The 18,482-nt window shown below is 44.1% G+C and overlaps 1 protein-coding gene across 1 annotated transcript; it reads left to right on the top strand.

The window, feature by feature from the left end:
- The first annotated feature begins 5,226 nt into the window (after positions 1 to 5,226).
- Positions 5,227 to 14,515, top strand: LOC134408649 (C-signal-like). The gene is made up of 6 exons (XM_063141008.1): positions 5,227 to 5,408; positions 10,470 to 10,521; positions 11,449 to 11,636; positions 12,472 to 12,630; positions 13,212 to 13,316; positions 14,309 to 14,515. The coding sequence occupies exons 1-6, from the start codon at positions 5,256 to 5,258 to the stop codon at positions 14,426 to 14,428; spliced, it is 777 nt and encodes a 258-aa protein (XP_062997078.1). The 5' UTR covers positions 5,227 to 5,255; the 3' UTR covers positions 14,429 to 14,515.
- The last annotated feature ends 3,967 nt before the right edge of the window (positions 14,516 to 18,482 follow it).

Raw genomic sequence — 18,482 nt, 5'->3', positions numbered from 1 at the left:
CTCATTGGCACTGAGAGTGGGTTAGTTAAAACGCACACACCAAGGAATGCCAATAAGCAACTTGGCAATCTCTAATAGAGGCTTATCTGAAGATCTAGCATCTGGTACTTAAATCTTATAATAGTGTCTCCTGTGATGAGGAGATGCTTTTTGAAGCAAACACCCAAGGAAGCAGGAGCCAGAAGCTGCAGCCCGGGGAGAATGGCGGCTACAGATTTAGTCCTTGAGACCGTCTGGTGACTGGATCCAATACAATATTGCTCTAGGTATGGTGAAGCAGTTCCTGAACATGCCAACTCCGCTCCGGTGGATCTTTGCTACAGTCCATGAGATGGATGAATCAAAAACCAGGTGAGGACCAGTAATTTAGCATGAAGGAACTGCCACGTTAGCCCTGTTGTAACAGCAGCTTCTGCACCTGCATCTCTGACAAAGCAAGTTCTTGCTTGGAGATTCGGTGTAGCACAGACGGACTGTTCCAATCGCTGGCATCTGCAGCTAATGGGATTTTAGGTCGCTGGATTGGGAAAGACCTGAGTCCAAGGTTTTGCAGAGCCACTGCCGGTCAGATAGGAGAGGAAATATTGTGTGTGAGTGAGCAATGTTTTGAGTCAGTACCAGGTAGCTTCATAGGCCCCTCCGAAAGTGTATGCCAAGTATTAGGTTTAAGGTGCTATCAGCTGCTTCTTAATGTAATGCTGATTTTTTTTAAAATGAACAGCTATCTGCAGTTGGTTAAATTCTGGTTGGATGATGGAACAATCTCCCATTCCTAGTGCTCAAGATATTACCAATGAGACTGCAGGACCCTAGGTGAGCGCTTCCAGCCAGGCGCGCCATTCTGAAGCCACACTCCGCCCCAGCATCCTGGCTTCGAACAAGTAAAGGACTGTGGAATTCTCTCATCTCATATGGTAACAGGAGTTGTAACCTAAGAGGTAGGTTGGTTTTTGTAAAGGGACACTCCCAATCCCATAGATCTTGGTTGAGAATATGATTTCACTGAGGCTTTCCAAAGCGCTTCTGTGGTCTTGGTTTTAGATTAGCATCTCATATTCAACCAGCCTACCTGTCATGCAGAAGGAGACCTACCAGACCATGCACTGCCTGAATTAGATCTTTGCTCTGTAGGCCTGTTGTAATGCGGTATTGTTAAAGGTGGCACCTGAGGTGTGTCAGGGTAAAATGTCTGTTACATCCCTGGACTAAGATCAAAGATAGATAATCCCTTAATCTGATGAAGAGTGGTCAAATCAATTCACTTTTGTATAGTGGGCTGGCGCTGCTTACAGAAGTACTCTGAAGTGTATTGGAATGAAAATTTTTAATATTTACTACAAAGTGGGAATATTTAAGGTTTTAATCTTCAGGTCAAGTAATATTTTGTTTGTTTGTTTGAATTTTGGCGTGTGTTGTGTGTTGACTCTGCTAACAGCAACATGTTGGGTGGCTAGTGGGCTGTGATGGGATTGCATCTTCAGACTCCAGCTAGGACAAAAAAAAAAGAGGAAGCAACCTTAATGAAGTACAGGCCAAATTTAATCCTTCACCACCTTTTTCCAGTTGTTCAGAACTCAGGTAACCAGCTCTAGCATGGAATGTCGGGACACTAGTTCCATTTTTTTAATCGTATCATCCATCAACTGTACAGAATTAAAATGAAAAAACCAACAAATAAACAGGCTGAGCTAAACCTCAGCTCCACGAGGCATCGGTCATCACTTGGGGTTTTCCTCTTCGTTGAGGACGTCAACTCGATGGACATCCTGCTAAGCCATGCACATTGGTTCAGTCTCTGCTTAGTATTTGTGAGTTCAGTTATCCAACACTAGCATGAAACCTTCCAAGCTCAGTGGGAAAGAGGGTGCTTTGAATGCCAAAGGTCTCAAGTTAAATTCCTGACTTCTCCAGATCGACCTGGGAAAAGCTTCTGTCTGAAACCCTGAAGAACAATTGGCGCTCAGTGGAAGCAATACTGGGCTGAGTAGTTGGCATAATGGCAGCTTCCTGTAGGGGGGGTGTTGGAGCGTGTATCTAGGTCTGTGTTCATGGCTCTCTTGTGCCAGGGCGTGCAGGCCTGGGCAAGACTGCACTGGATTTTGTGGGGTAGTTCCTGACCTCTTAAATATGTACAGCAGCCCGCTGTGGCCGTGCACACCAGTCTGAAATGGACTGAAGACAAGCTTTAGGTCGGTGATACCTACACAAATGTGAATATTTAACTTTTCACCATTAAAGATTCTAAGGTTTTAAAAAGTTCTCACAGCAGCTATTAAAGCAAAAAATAAAAATAAATCATACATCCATAAAATCTTACACACTAAAATCAAAATAAAGCAATAATATTAAACTCTTCAGCCCCCGCCATAATTCCCATTGTGATTAAATAGACCGTATGTCTCTTGAAATGGTTTAAGGCAGAATAAGTGGCTCAGTTCCAGCTTTCAGTAACTTGGTGTGGGTGGGAAAATAAGGTCAAGCAAGCACACTAACCAACGTTTTCATTGTAGACCAGTAGATGTTTGCTAATTAAAAAAAAGTTTATCTTGCTTCGTATAATTGCAAATGGGCCTTATTTCCTTCATGTTTTCGTCCTAAACATTTGGAGGTAGTTATAGTTTTGCTGAGCAAAACAGAATCTTTTGCTGACTAGATTGGTGCTGAATCTAGAAACGGTGGAGCTACTAAATTGCAATTCAAAACAAACTACATTTTAAATCTTTATATATTGATGGCAGGGTATGTACCTGTATTGGATTGAAACCTGTAATTTGAAATGCATTAGCTATGAAGCACTTGACCATCATTCTTTGCTCTCAAAACACTTCAGAGCACAAAGAATCAGCAAACAAAAATGTCCTCTGTTGTACCATCGTCTTTGCTAGGGTCTCCTGGGAATTTGGAGCCCTGTTCTTCAACAGTCAAAGTTTAGCAAACTTTAAGCAGTAGACTATAAGAATTAGGGCCAACAAATATCAAAGAAACTAAATGTTATACTTGCTGTTCTTTTTAAGAAATTAAATTACATTCAAAAGCTAATACAATTATCAAAGGACACTGCTCGTTGTAGTGTCACAATGAAAGGTAAAGATGTAGAATAAATTTCTTAAAAGTAATCTTAGCATATCATTCATAAAATAAATTAAAATATCAATGAATCAATTACACCGTCGTACTGGATTTGGTTTGGGAAGAATAGGGAGGAGTCTGGTGTGAACTTGCACAGAGTCCGATATGTGACCAAATCTATCTCGGTCCCATTCAGACCTGGGATCTAAAGCGTTGGAGTAATGAGACTGCTGACAAGAGCTTTTTAAATCTTACATTGCTTCATCGATTGAACCAATAGCCTGTATAGAATTTGCACTTCAAAGCATAGGTATCATACAAGTAGAATTTGGTCCCTATCACTACAATGGGAGTTCAACTCTACTCAGTGAGACTTTGCTCCAGAGATTATGGGGTTCCTTCCTGATGTTGCAAGAACTCCGATTTGGGCTATTCCTAGGCCCACTTTTATGTCCCTTAGTCCACAGCCACTGTGTTGGTCATTGCTCTTTCAGCGTGTTGGCTAATGGCACCTCGTCTTCCTCTTTTCCCCTTTCAGTAGGGGTTCCGCAAGGCTCGGTGCTTGGTCCGTTGCTGTTTTCTTTATACATGTTGCCCTTGGGCAAGCTTATTCAATCTCATGGCCTCCAATATCATCTGTATGCCGATGATTCACAATTATATCTTTCATCTCCGGAACTTTCTCCTGATGTTCACGATCGTATCTCGGCTTGTCTCTCAGATATCTCAGCCTGGCTGCTTCATCGTCGTCTGAAACTTAATATGGCAAAGACTGAATTGCTTGTTTTTCCGCCTAAACCGTCTCCTCATCTTTCATTCTCTCTCACTGTCAATGATGTTACGCTTACTCCGGTCAAGGAAGCTCGTAGTCTTGGCTTCATATTTGACTCATCGCTCTCCTTTATTCCTCATATTGAGGCAGTAGCTAAATCCTGTCGTTTTTTCCTGTATAATATTGCCAGGATTCGATCATTTCTGTCTATCTCTTCTGCCAAGACGCTTGTTCATGCACTGGTTATTTCTCGGTTGGACTACTGCAACCTCCTTCTCTCTGGCCTTCCTTCTTCTCACATCAGTCCATTGATTTCTGTCCACCACTCTGCCGCTAAAATCATCTTCCTGGCTTGCCGCTCTGACCATGTTACTCCACTTCTGAAATCTCTTCATTGGCTTCCAATTCACTTCAGAATCCAATATAAACTTCTCCTGTTGACCTTCAAAGCTTTTCATGGTCTAGCTCCTTCCTATCTCTCCTCTCTCATCTCACACTATTGCCCTGCTCGTGCTCTTCGCTCCTCTGATGTTTCTCGCCTGCCCAAGGGTCTCCACTTCCCTTGCTCGGCTTCGTCCATTTTCCTCTGCTGCCCCTTACGCCTGGAACGCTCTTCCAGAACATCTGAGATCCACAAGTTCAATTGCAGCTTTTAAAGCTCAGCTAAAAACTTTTCTTTTTCCTAAGGCTTTTAAAACTTGATGTTGTTTGGACTTTACACTGTTAGTTTTACCCTACCCTGTGCCTGTTTACCCTACCCAGTGCCTGTTTACATTCTCTTCCCCTCCTTATTGTTTTACTATGATTTTATTAGATTGTAAGCCTATGCGGCAGGGTCTTGCGATTTACTGTTTTACTCTGTACAGCACCATGTACACTGATGGTGCTATATAAATAAATAATAATAATAATAAATAAAAAGTTGTGGAGGGGAAAGGGATGACTCAAATTACACACAGTAGCTTAATAAGCTATGCAGGGTGGCTTATTTGTCTGATAGTGTGGGGGTTAATAGTAGCTTATAGTGTGGGGGATCATAGTAGCTTATTAACCCATCATGGCTTAAAGTGACATCCGACTGCTGCCATTCTCTCTACTCTGCCAACTCTATCAAGCTTTCATTTCTGCAGCTTCCCTTCCCCCCCTTTTCTTTTTGCACTGGTGCCAAGACTTGATTAAAAAGCAAAGGAATTTACATAATTTAGTTGGTAACGTACCTTATTTATTTGTTCATTACATTTATATACAGCCCCATAGCTGAAGCTCTCTGGGCGGTTTACAATCTGATTATCAAATTGCCGGAAGTGCAACTAGATGCTGCACGTCTACGTAACAGTGTCTCATCTAATTAGGAAACGCTCATTTGGAGCAAGTTCACAAGCAAGCAGGAGACAGATACTGTAGCCCTGGGAGAATGGCGAAAAGAGATTTCACAGTTCACAGTGTCCTGGTGACTGGATCCAGTTCGGGAATTGGTCTAGGTCTGGTGAAGCAGTTTCTGAAGCTGCCGACTCCACCCCAGTGGATCTTTGCTACATTCTATGAAAGGGATGAAGAAAAGAACAGGGTGAGAATCAGTAATGTAGCATGAAAGAAACAGTCTGTTGTACCTGCAACTGATGCATCTCTGACAGAAAAAATGGGTTGGAGGGAGAAGCACCAAAAGTATGTGCAAAAGGAGGGCTCTGGTGCTGGTGAGAAGATTCTTTATTTTTTATTTTTCTTGTTAAAAAAGGGTTAGGGATAGGGCTGTTTGTGAAGTTTTTTGTTTTTTAAAAAACACCTTTTTAACAAGAAAATTATAAAATAATCTTTCCAGCACCAGAGCCTGCGTCTCCCCACTTTTGTGCATCTCTGACAGAGCAGTTTCTTGTTGGGAAGGGAGGGAGATTTTGATTTACCAGTGGTGGCAGAAGGTCTTACCCCAAGCATCTCCAATTAAAGGGATCTTGGACGGAAGGATAGAAAGAGCCCCCAAATAGCTCGATGGGGATTATGCTCAGGATGTGCGGAATGCAGTGGGAAGGGACGGAATGGAGTGCCTTAGGAGAGGTCCTGGCTGGCAGCCTACTGGAACAGCCGCACTGTGGCAGCACCTGCTTGCATAAATGATTGATTGCTTCTTGAAGAATCGAAATGAGAGAGAAATAAACATTATTTATGGCTGGCTGGGACATGCTGGGAGTTGTAGGCCTTCTTTTCTATCTATGCATAGGATTGTGCCTTAATAGAAAAATGGGGTTTATTATGTTTCAAATAGGACATTTCAAGATTCTGGATGTCCCTTTGGTGTTATATATAGCTTCATGGAGTTACATAGTTTCTGTTTTATATGTTATTTTATGTATTTCTGCGTGCGTACACGTGTGTTAATTTTCTGTAAAAACAACAACATCCAAATAAACAGCAGACAACCTTGCTGTGGTGCAAAACCTCATGGCCCCCGAGTCAAAACTGGCCTGTGTGGGATTCCCCATCCAGGCCTCCTGCATTCCCCAAATGGCCTCACTCCTTTCCCCTGACAGCTGATCAGTTGGTGTTTTCCCAGCTTTCTCGTGGCAATTTTCCTCATTGGAAATGTTTCTCCTAAGGCTTAATTACTGTCTGTAAGGACTGTAAGCCAAAATAGGCTGCAAATGTTGGTGTTTCTGCCTTGTCCCCCTCTGCCTATAGCTTTGCCCTGTTTTGCCTTCAGCTCTGCCCACAGCGCTCAAATGTACCCCCTGAGAGCATCTCAGAAATTCAGTTCAGCCCTTGGATTGAAAGTGGTTCTGCAATACTGAACGAGAGAGACAAGCGGTCTGATTCGATATCCAGTTGCATCACTTGTGACTTCAATACCCCCAGGATCCGAGGCAGTAAGCCTGTGTGCACCAGTTGCTGGGGGACATGGATGGGAGGGTGCTGTTGCACCATGTCCTGCTTTGTTGATCCCGGGTCGACAGCTGGTTCGCCACTGTGTGAACAGAATGCTGGACTAGATGGACCCTCGTTCTGATCCAGCATGGCTCTTCTTATGTTCCTATATGCCAAGTAATAGTAGGGTGACCATATTTTGGAAACCAAAAAGGAGGACAACATGGTCGCCCCCAAAGGGGCGTGTCCAGTACCAATGGGGCGTGCCCACCCGAACATAGCCTTGGTCACACGTCTGATTTTACAGCACACGTTTAAGACAAATCTGTTCTACATAGCATCTTAATGTTAAAACCACAGAAATAAAGAACAAGTGAGAGATTCAATGTATCTGAAATTAACTTCACTCACTCCCTACTTGTGTAGGTTTTGCTGTACTTTGAAGCTTTTGCTATATTCTGTGTGTTACACTCTCCCCTTCCCTCAAATATTTTTTCTGACTGTATCTTCACTCATTGCAAGCTGCTGCTGTTGTTAACAGGGTTTGCTACTGGCCCCAGATCTGTTTCAAATTTGGTACGGCTAAAGCTCTACCTAAAAGCTACCATGGTGCCAACTTTCAGCTCTTTATCTTTAAAAATGACAGTTTAAAAAATAATAATTTTAAAACCTCAATTTTCAAAACCTCAATTTTAAAACCTTCCTTTTCATCAAACCCAGGTGAGGCAGTGACTGTTCTGAACCAGTGCCTGGGCACGGTAATGGACTGGATGAGGGCTAACAAACTAAGACTCAATCCAGACAAGACGGAGGTACTGTTAGCGGGTGGTTCATTTGTCCGGCGAGGTGATGTTTGCCCTGTCCTGGATGGGGTTGCACTCTCCCTAAAGGATCGGGTCCGTAGTTTGGGGGTGCTCTTCGATCCAGAACTGTCACTTGAGGCACAGGTGAACTCAGTGGCAAAGAGCACCTTTTATCAGCTTAGGTTGATATACCAACTGCGCCCTTATCTGGACAGTGATAGCCTAGCTACAGTTATCCATGCTCTGATAACCTCTCGTTTGGATTACTGCAATGCGTTATACGTGGGGCTGCCTTTGAAAACGGTCCGGAAGCTTCAGCTGGTACAAAACAGGGCAGCCCGTTTACTAACAGGGACTGGTTGGCGAGATCACATTACGCCAGTCCTTTTACAACTTCATTGGCTGCCAGTCCAGGTCCGGGCCCGATTCAAAGTGCTGGTATTGACATTTAAAGCCCTAAACGGTTTGGGGCCAGGTTATTTGAAGGAACGCCTCCTCCCATATGTACCTACCCGGACCTTAAGATCATCTACAGGGGCCCTTCTCCGTGAGCCCCTGCCAAAGGAAGTGAGGCAGGTGGCTACTAGGAGGAGGGCTTTCTCCGCTGTGGCACCCTGGTTGTGGAATGAGCTCCCCAGAGAGGTCCGCCTGGCGCCTACACTGTACTCCTTTCGTCGCCAGCTGAAGACCTTTTTATTCACTCAGTATTTTAACACTTAATTTTAACTTAAATTGAAATTATACTGTTTTAACTCTGTATTTTAACCTTATATCAATTTTGCTGCGTGGTTTTATCCTGGTTGTGCTTTTTATATTGTATTTTGTATTTGTGTTTTTAACTTGTTGGTTGTTTTATGATGGTTTTAATTTTTGTGAACCGCCCAGAGAGCTTCAGCTATTGGGCGGTATAAAAATGTAATAAATAAATAAATAAATAAATAAAAAATTCCTAAAAAATCAATGGATGAACAGATCTGTTTCAAATTTGGTGTGGCTAAAGCTCTACCTAAATCCTATCATGGTACAAAGTTTCATCTCTTTATCTTTAAAAATGACAATTTTAAAAATAATTTTAAAACCTCAATTTTTAAAAAATTCCTAAAAAATCAATGGATGAACGGATCTGTTTCAAATTTGGTGTGGCTAAAGCTCTACCTAAATCCTTACATGGCGTAAAGTTTCGTCTCTTTATCTTTAAAAATGACAATTTTAAAAATAATAACTTTAAAACCTCAATTTTTAAAAAATTCCTTAAAAAGCAATGGATTCCCCTCCCGGATTTGCCATCAAAAACCCGGACAAATCCGGGCAAAAGTGGTAATATGGTCACCCTAAGTAATAGGCCTCTTTGTGATTAAATGCTGTACTTTGAAATATAGACATCACATAGGAGTGGGGGAATTCTGATTGGGTAGAGGAACCGCTAACGCTCATGGTATTAGAATCATAGAATATTTGAGTTGGAAGGGGCCTATAAGGCCATCAAGTCCAATCCCCTGCTCAATGCAGGAATCCATCCTAAAGCATCTCTGATAGATGGTTGTCCAGCTGCCTCTTGAATGCCTCTAGTTTCGGAGAACCCACAATCTCCCTAGGTAACTGCTTCCATTGTTGTACTGCTCTAACAGTCAGGAAGTTTTTCCTGATGTCCAGCAGTTAAGAGCATTTGTATTAAAATTTTAGATGTAGCTGCCTTTCAATGTACTCATAGACCTTTCACAACCAAAAATAGTCCAGCTAGTGCTCTGTTCATAGTAGGGAAACTGTCCCAAGTACCCTAGCTGCTGTTTCCTTTACACTGTACCCATGGTGAGCCTAAAACACGGCAAGACTATCAAGGCTTATACTGTGTCCTCTAGAGAAAATGGACCAACACAGCTATAAACCCCTTGTGGGTGGTTGCAAAAAGGCCGGTTCTAATGGGGAGCTGTGTGACCGAAGGAGAAGGTCATGCAGCAGCAAGGCACAGCACAGCCGTAGGGAAGATGGAGAGCTTTCAGACTCCTTATCCACGTCCCCTTGAACAAAGCTTTGTGTTCATCTCTGATGTTGCACTCACTCCGTTGATCGTGTAGCAGAGGGAGTTCTTCCAGCTGAGGGACTCTAGCTACCACTGCCAAGGCCACAGGTGGAGGGGGGCTTTCCCTGAGAGTGGGGGGGATATCCTTTCTTCCTCACCCCCCTGGTCAAGCAGCAAAGCCCATCCACCTTCCAAGCAAGGACTCATCAGGCAAATCATCAGGAAGGCAAATTCCGACAGACTCACTGGGACCCGGAATTGGATAGGTCTTATCACTGGCTGGTGGCCCACTGAGGATGGAGGCAGAAAAGCAGTTGCCGTGCATGGCAAAATAAGACACGTGCGGAGTGTGAAAGTTCTTGGGGAGATCTCCTTATGGGCAGCACTGCTCCCACACACCAAAGGAAAAACCATTTCTGACTGCGAGTGCTCTGCTCTAGCAAAATTCCCAGTGCAGGTCCACGTTGCTCACTCACCCACGTAGTCCATGTTCCCTCCAGCGCTTCTGCAGTGAACTGCTGCAGCTAGCCAATTGCATTGCTCTTTGCATCTTGGGCTTCTTTCCCACCATTGCTAATTGGCTGACTGCTTTCCCAACCCCGCCCTGCACCTTACAGCTTATGAGGTCTCCTAGCGCCCCAGCCCCAAAACCTTGTCCAATAGCCCAGATCTCAACATACAGCACACTGCTAAAGCAAACAACAAGGCAAAGGGAGAGAGAGAGCCCCTTGCTACGAGGGAGCAGCTGCAAAAAATGGGAGACAGAGGTGATAGCAGCAACGGGGAAAGCGAGAGGCTCAGACCCACACTTGAAGTGATTCACAGTGGCCAAGCCTTGCAGAGAAGAACACTGTTCTAGCTAGAGGCTGCACCTTGTGAGCATGTATAACACACCACTGCTGCCTAATTTCAACTGGATCAAGGAAAAAAATATGTTTCTCTTTTACAGGACATAAATAACTTGGTATCCCAATACTCAAATCTGGTGTTGCTGTACTTAGGTAGGTACCAAGCTCTGTGCGTTCTCAGCTTTCTTCCTATGATAGTCAGCAGTTTTTGTGACTCGTGCAGAAATGCACCCAAGTGTGGAGCTGTAGCTAGAACCAGTGCAACGTCTTGATTTAGAAAGGCTGCTTAAGAACCAAGCAAATACAGATCCATTACCACACAGCTGAACATAGCAAAACAACAAACACATCCCTGGAAATGTTAGAAACATTGGTGACCATATGAAAAGGAGGACAGGGCTCCTGTATCTTTAACAGCAATGTAGAAAAGAGAATTTCAGCAGGTGTCAATTGAAGAGGGTGAGATTCCCTCTTCATCACAACAGTTAAAGCTGCAGAAGCCCTGCCCTCTTTTGTATCTGGCCACTCTACTATAGCTAGTGTAGCTTTAACTGTTGTGATGAAGAGGGAATTTCACCCACTTCAATTGACACCTGCTGAAATTTCCTTTCCTACATTACTGTTAACGATACAGGAGCCCTGTCCTCCTTTTAATATGGTCACCCTATATAATCTCTAGGCATAATAGAACTCATGACTGAAGGTGTCCAGCAGGTTCACCCACAAGAACTCTCTTGTCTTGCCAGCCTTCTGAGGTTTCAGAAACCAGAGCCTGCCCAGTTTCAAATGGAGAAACGTGGTCTCTGCACTTACTTTTTGTAATGCATTAATTATCTGGACATTGCATATTGAGTTTTAACTTTAAAACTTTTTTGTTGTCGTTATCTTTCATTGTTCTGTTTGGTTGCTTATTGTTGTTGTTGTTGTTTTGGCTATAACCGGCATTTGGTTGCCTAATAAATTGAGCATGGAGTTTAAAATGGGCGTTTAGAACAAACAAACAAACAACAGGCCACCCTTCTTTTCCCACTCCAACCCCAAGATCTAAAGTATATTGAAAATGATGCTCTCCTTCTACAGATGTCACTGATCGCAAGAGCATCGTGGCAGCTGCGGAGGAAGTGCAAAAGTATGTTGGAGAATGTGGGCTGACCCTCCTGATGAACAATGCTGGCATTTTGATTAACGCCACCCTGCAGGAAGAAACTGCAAAGAACATGGCGGTTGAATATGCTGTCAATACTATGGGGCCGCTACAAGTGAGCCAGGTAAGCTCTTCGTTCTCATGTGGCTGGAGAGCCCCTTTGAATACTCCGCAATTTCTCTGGTAGGAGTTTTGACAGCCTGGCATTTCGATGGAAGAAGCATCAAGGGTACATCCAGCAAACTTCTCATGGTGGGGCTGTATTGTGCTGGGCCCACGCTGCTGTGGGACAACATGTTCACGTGTCCACAGGCACTCCGGGATGCCTAACGTACACAAACACAGGGCAGCAGTCCCTCAGAAGAATGTCGCCTGGATATTTTCTAGCATTGTCGGGAGAAACACAGGCAGAATGCAATTCCGTTGATTCTCCTTAATTTCTCATCGGCTTTTGATACTAGCGACCATTCTATCTTAGTAGATTGACAGTATTACAGTGGTTCCATTTGTACGACAAGATTAGTTTTGGGAAATAGCAGTTGTGGAGGTGCGGAACTGTTGTCTGGACTCAGTAATGAGATAGATGAGGGCTAATAAATTGTAGCTGGATCCTGACAAGATTGAGGCACTGTCAGGAGAGAGACAGGGAGAATGCAACTTCTTTGTGTTGGTATCCAGCTTGCAATGCCATCTGGTGGGAAATAATAATAATAATAATAATAATAATAATAATAATAATAATAATTAATAAAAATACATTTATTTGTTATCCACCAAAGAAGCTCACAGAAAGTCCTCTGTGGAAGGAGAAACCCCATAATTCTGCTCCCAAAAGTGCTGAAATCACAAGCCACACTATTTTCCCCGCCTTGATGCAGCCAGTCCTGACTCTTTTCACTTTGACATCATTGGCATTACAAAGATGCACTCCATGGTCACATGTTTATTATCTCCCCAAGGTGTTTCTGCCCCTGCTGGAAATGGCAGCGGAGAGAAGTCCCCAGGAGGGCCTGAGCTGCAGCAAGGCAGCCATTATCAATACATGCAGCAGTGGAGGTTCCCTCGAACTTATGGCATATTTTGACTTACTTGAGATTGTTGGCTACCGCTGCAGTAAGGTACGTCAGGAGTTACTGATTACTGTTGATGTTTGGCATGAATATGGTCTGAGAGCTGTGGGGGCTGATGGCTCCAATGTTAGCAGAGCCAGTGAATCCGCTCCGGATTTCAATCAGTGCAAAATGGGTTCATCACCTTGGATAGTTCCTTTAGAGTTCTGACTGAAACCTGGATGGGATTCACAGCCCCACTGACATCAGAACCACTAGCCTCCACTGCTCAAGGGTATTTCTAATTTTTCTATTTTTTTTCTTTCCTCCTCTTCCTCCTCCTTGCTCTAACCTATCAGGAAGCTAGAAGCAGCTGTAAACCATGGAATGGCAGTGTTACGTAATGTGCTCTCTTAGACCGGTGTACAAACTTGCACACGTTCTAATGAGACTTACACCCGCTTATCAGGAATCTTTTGACATTGGCAATAGGGATTATTAGATCTTGTGTCAGGAACTCTGTAGTGATGTTTCCTGCTCCTTACAGACCTCCGTGCCTCCCTTTCTTTTCTTATCCCACTCATACAACGGAAGCCAGTGTCCTTTCCTTTGCTGATTTATCTGAGGCCCCAGATGTTCTCTCCCTGTAGGCTGCTTTAAGCATGCTGACCAGGTGTCAGTCACTGGAATACCCAGACTACGGGATTCTGTGTGCTTGCATCCATCCTGGCGCTGTGAAGACAAATCTAACAGAGGTAACTGCTTTAGCCTGTAAGAAAACAGTGGTTGGCTGTATTCATTTTATGTCATTTATTTACAATATTAGTATATTGCTTCACATCCAAAAGTTTTTGGAGCGGTGGACAGCAGACAGGGCTTCTGGGCTTCCCCCTCAAATCTCGGCAGGGAAGCTGGTGGGGGTGGGGAGAGTGAGCGGGGCCTGGCATGGTCCAACACTGCTTAAGCAATCAGGGTGTGTGGGGGAAGCCAAGGAGAACTAACAGTAATGCACCTTCTGACAATTTGTAAATATGGGGATGGAGGAATGGTGATCTCGAAGAAGGAAGTTGAACGTGTGCAGTCCAAAGCGGAATCTCCGTGCCTGCACTGAAGGGAGGATGTGATTCCCTGAAAAACAGAACTGCAGCAACGTAGCATAAAAACAGGGTTGGTTCAGGGTTAAGACTCCCAGAGTGGTGCTTGGTTGTATTAGGCACACGAACGAGCAAATGTGCTGGTGTTGCAAATAATCCTGATGAACTGGGATAGGCCTCAGGCCAGGGCCAGCCCTAGATTTTTTGCTTCCTGAGGAAAAGAACAAGATGGCGCCCCCCAAACCTTTCCACATACAGGAGCTGACCGGATTGGTGCTTTATGCAATGGCATTCTTCAATACACCTGAGGCAGCAGGCTATTTAAGGGGCTTCTGAACAGGCCATGTGGCACACTCTGCTCTGCCTTGCAACACAGGGAAACGCCTGGGGGCCTGCCTCCCAGCATCTTGATTAGGCCCTAATGGGAGGGCCATCCCTGCCTGAGGCCTTGGAGGTAGCTATTCCCCTTATGTATGATCACTTGGCGGACTCAGTATTTACAGCCGCCTGTAATGCAGGGGACTGTCATGTTACAGCCAGGGCATCCAACTGCACGTAGCCCTTGGTCTTCTACTTGTGTGTCTTTGACTTGTCAGCTGTGGTTCTTTCCTAACTTATGTGGCTCTTTCCTAACTTATGTGGCTCTTTTTCAGTGGCAGGGGGAGCAGAGTGTGGAACAAAGCACCCGAGGTATCATCAAGGTGCTCTCCACACTTTCTGAAGAAGATAACGGTTCCTTTGTAGACTGGGAAGGACGCAGAGTTCCCTGGTGAAGAGTTTGCCTCCTGATGCCACGGGGCTTCTTTACACTGCCTACAGAGTCTCCAATAAACTAATAAAGTACCCAAGTTACTAAAAAAAAAAAAAAAAAAAGTTCCTGCTTTTTCTTTTCTTCACAAAGTTTCAGGCAAACAGCCCAATAATACTCTGTGCATGTTAAGGGAGAGAAATGTGGCAGGACACTGAAAACCAATACACGCAGCATTGCATGGCACCACTAGCCTGGTCCCCAGAGGCAACAAATAATTGCATGCAGGCAAGTACATCCAGATTAGAAGCTAAGCAGGCTGCCAGGGGAAGGAGCACCTCTCCTGCCCTTGCTAACCACAGCCATGGAGCAGGCTGCTGCAGGTGGGACAGAACTCTCCATCCCTACTCGCTCAACGCCCAGCAGGCTACGAAACTGTTTCTTCAGGCTAGTAACTATTGGTGGCTTTATGTAAAAAGCTGACTTAATACGTTCCCTAACGGCAGTGCACGTTCAGCTTATTACATTTTCATCCCTCCCTTTTCCCAATTAACTCAGGGCAATATCCCCCACTCTTTGCTTCTTAAATTCTCTCAACAGCCTTGTAAAGTTGGTTACGCTGAGATTGGCTCAGGGTCACTGTGGCGTTACCCACATTTCTATTCCCTTAGGTATGTCTGCCTGTGTATGTCCAGAGGGTGTGGAGTGTTGGACTGAGAGGGTGTGGCTGGTGATGCTGTGGAAAGGGGGGGGAGTCTATATATGGGGCAGCTGAGGGGTCTGAGGGGTTCGGTTGGTGATTGGGGTTTGGGGGGCAGATGTGTTTAGCTGAGTGATTTCTTGGCAGGAGTTGTGTGAGGAGTGAGTGAAAACAAGATCATAGGGACTAAGGATTGTTATGATTAGATTTGTTACTACCAGTATTCTTAAGAATCGGAAGGAGTTGATTAGAATTTGAAGGAACTAAGAACTGTAAGCAACAACAAACATTTTCTTTATTTTGCTGCCATAAAACCATGTGTCAGTTTAGCTGTGCCTCCTGCTCTATCGGTTCATAAATAAACACTTTACATTAAACCTTCAGCCTGCTATATTCACAGAAAAGCCTCTTCCAGATCTTACCTTTTCCCTCTGCTATAAGGGAAAGGTTATACTTTTCTTTTTAGCTCTTCCTCTGGTATTTAAGTGGTGGTGCCTAGCCTGAGGGAGGTGTGCATGTGAAAGCCTTGTGTGTGAGGTGCTGGTGGTCGCAGTGACCCTACAAGGATTTAAATTAGAAAATCTCCATTTGCTCTCTCCACTACACCACACTGCTCCCTCAGGGTTCCTTTTCTTCTCATTGGCACTGAGAGTGGGTTAGTTAAAACACACACACCAAGGAATGCCAATAAGCAACTTGGCAATCTCTAATAGAGGCTTATCTGAAGATCTAGCGTCTGGTATTTAAATCTTATAATAGTGTCTCCTGTGATGAGGAGATGCTTTTTGAAGCAAACACCAAAGGAAGCAGGAGCCAGAAGCTGCAGCCCGGGGAGAATGGCGGCTACAGATTTAGTCCTTGAGACCGTCCTGGTGACTGGATCCAATACAATATTGCTCTAGGTATGGTGAAGCAGTTCCTGAACCTGCCAACTCCGCTCTGGTGGATCTTTGCTACAGTCCATGAGATGGATGAATCAAAAACCAGGTGAGGACCAGTAATTTAGCATGAAGGAACTGCCACGTTAGCCCTGTTGTAACAGCAGCTTCTGCATCTGCATCTCTGACAAAGCAGGTTCTTGCTTGGAGATTCGGTGTAGCACAGACAGACTGTTCCAATCGCTGGCATCTGCAGCTAATGGGATTTTAGGTCGCTGGATTGGGAAAGACCTGAGTCCAAGGTTTTGCAGAGCCACTGCCGGTCAGATAGGAGAGGAAATATTGTGTGTGAGAGAGCAATGGTTTGAGTCAGTACCAGGTAGCTTCATAGGCCCTTTCGAAAGTGTATGCCAAGTATTAGGTTTAAGGTGCTAACAGCTGCTTCTTAATGTAATGCTGAATTCTTTTTAAAAAATGTACAGCTGTCTGCAGTTGGTTAAATTCTGGTTGGATGATGGAACAATCTCCCATTGCTAGTGCTCAAGATATTACCAATGAGACTGCAGGACCCTAGGTGAGCGCTTCCAGCCGGGTGCGCCATTCCAAAGCCACACTCTGCCCCAGCATCCTGGATTCAAACAAGTAAAGGACTGTGGAATTCTCTCATCTCATATGGTAACAGGAGTTGTAACCTAAGAGGAAGGATGGTTTTGTAGAGGGACACTCCCAATCCCATAGATCTTGGTTGAGAATATGATTTCACTGAGGCTTTCCAAAGCGCTTCTGTGGTCTTGGTTTTGGATTAGCATCTCATATTCAACCAGCCTACCTGTCATGCAGAAGGAGGCCTACTAGACCATGCATTGCCTGAATTAGATCTTTGCTCTGTAGGCCTGTTGTAATGCGGTACTGTTAAAGGTGGCACCTGAGGTGTGTCAGGGTAACATGTCTGTTACATCCCTGGACTAAGATCAAAGATAGATAATCCCTTAATCCCAGAAGAAGGCATGCCTCCTGTCAGCAAGAATCCATTCCTTCAAGCACCAATGGCTTTTAGTACTTGGCCAGTATTGGCTATCTGGATGCCAATAGCTAACCCTGAGGGTTTTCAAAAAACAGTTGTGGAGGGATCAATTAGGTGTGGCACGGGGGTTTGCTGGCATGCCACTGGCAAGTGGGATTTGTCCACCCACAACGTTCAACAAAACCAGTTGCTGATGAAGAGTGGTCAAATCAATTCCCTTTTGTATAGTGGGCTGGCGCTGCTTACAGAAGTACTCTGAAGTGTATTGGAATGAGAATTTTTAATATTTACTACAAAGTGGGAATATTTAAGGTTTTAATCTTCAGGTCAAGTAATATTTTTGTTTGTTTGTTTGAATTTTGGGGTGTGTTGTGTGTTGACTCTGCTAACAGCAACATGTTGGGTGGCTAGTGGGCTGTGATGGGATTGTATCTTCAGACTCCAGCTAGGACAAAAAAAAAAAAAAGAGGAAGCAACCTTAATGAATTACAGGCCCAATTTAATCCTTCTCCACGAGGCATCTGTCATCACTTGGGATTTCCCCTTCGTTGAGGACATAAACTCGATGGACATCGTGCTAAGCCATGCACATTGGTTCAGTCTCTGCTTAGTATTTGTGAGTTCAGTTATCCAACACTAGCATGAAACCTTCCAAGGGGAGGAAATTTTAACTGAAGAAAAAAAAATTGAAAAAAATGTAGTGGCAATATGGTAAAGAAACTCACATTCTGTTGTATTTTGACAGACTTATTTTTATTAAAATATACATCCATGTGCAATGTCCCGTGTCCTGTGTCACTCTCCTGTGCTTTGCTGCTTGTATATGTTGTCTGCTTGAAGGCCTGCAGCTCAGTGGGAAAGAGGGTGCTTTGAATGCAAAAGGTCCCGGGTTAAATTCCTGACATCTCCGGATAGACCTGGGAAAAGCTTCTGTCTGAAACCCTGAAGAACAATTGGCGCTCAGTGGAAGCAATACTGGGCTGAGTAGTTGGCATAATGGCAGCTTCCTGTAGGGGGGGTGTTGGAGCGTGTATCTAGGTCTGTGTTTATGGCTCTCTTTGCCAGGGTGTGCAGGCCTGGGCAAGACTGCACTGGATTTTGTGGGGTAGTTCCTGACCTCTTAAATATGTACAGCAACCCGCTGTGGCGGTGCACACCAGTCTGAAATGGACTGAAGACAAGCTTTAGGTCGGTGATACCTACACAAATGTGGATATTTAACTTTTCACCATTAAAGATTTGAAGGTTTTAAAAAGTTCTCACAGCTGCTATTAAAGCAAAAAATAAAAATAAATCACACATCCATAAAACAAACTACATTTTAAATCTTTATATATTGATGGCAGGGTATGTACCTGTATTGGATTGAAAACTGTAATTTGAAATGCATTAGCTATGAAGCACTTGACCATCATTCTTTGCTCTCAAAACACTTCAGAGCACAAAGAATCAGCAAACAAAAATGTCCTCTATTGTA

This window comes from Elgaria multicarinata, chromosome 14, assembly GCF_023053635.1.
Source record: "Elgaria multicarinata webbii isolate HBS135686 ecotype San Diego chromosome 14, rElgMul1.1.pri, whole genome shotgun sequence".
Classification (NCBI taxonomy): Eukaryota; Metazoa; Chordata; class Lepidosauria; order Squamata; family Anguidae; genus Elgaria; species Elgaria multicarinata.
This window is presented reverse-complemented; position numbering and strand designations above follow the sequence as displayed.

Coding starts and splice junctions, on each gene's coding strand:
- LOC134408649 (XM_063141008.1), top strand. CDS start 5,256: ATGGCGAAAAGAGATTTCACAGTTCACAGTGTCCTGGTGACTGGATCC. Junction 10,522..11,448: donor TCTGGTGTTGCTGTACTTAG/GTAGGTACCAAG, acceptor CTCCTTCTACAG/ATGTCACTGATCGCAAGAGC. Junction 12,631..13,211: donor TTGGCTACCGCTGCAGTAAG/GTACGTCAGGAG, acceptor CTCTCCCTGTAG/GCTGCTTTAAGCATGCTGAC.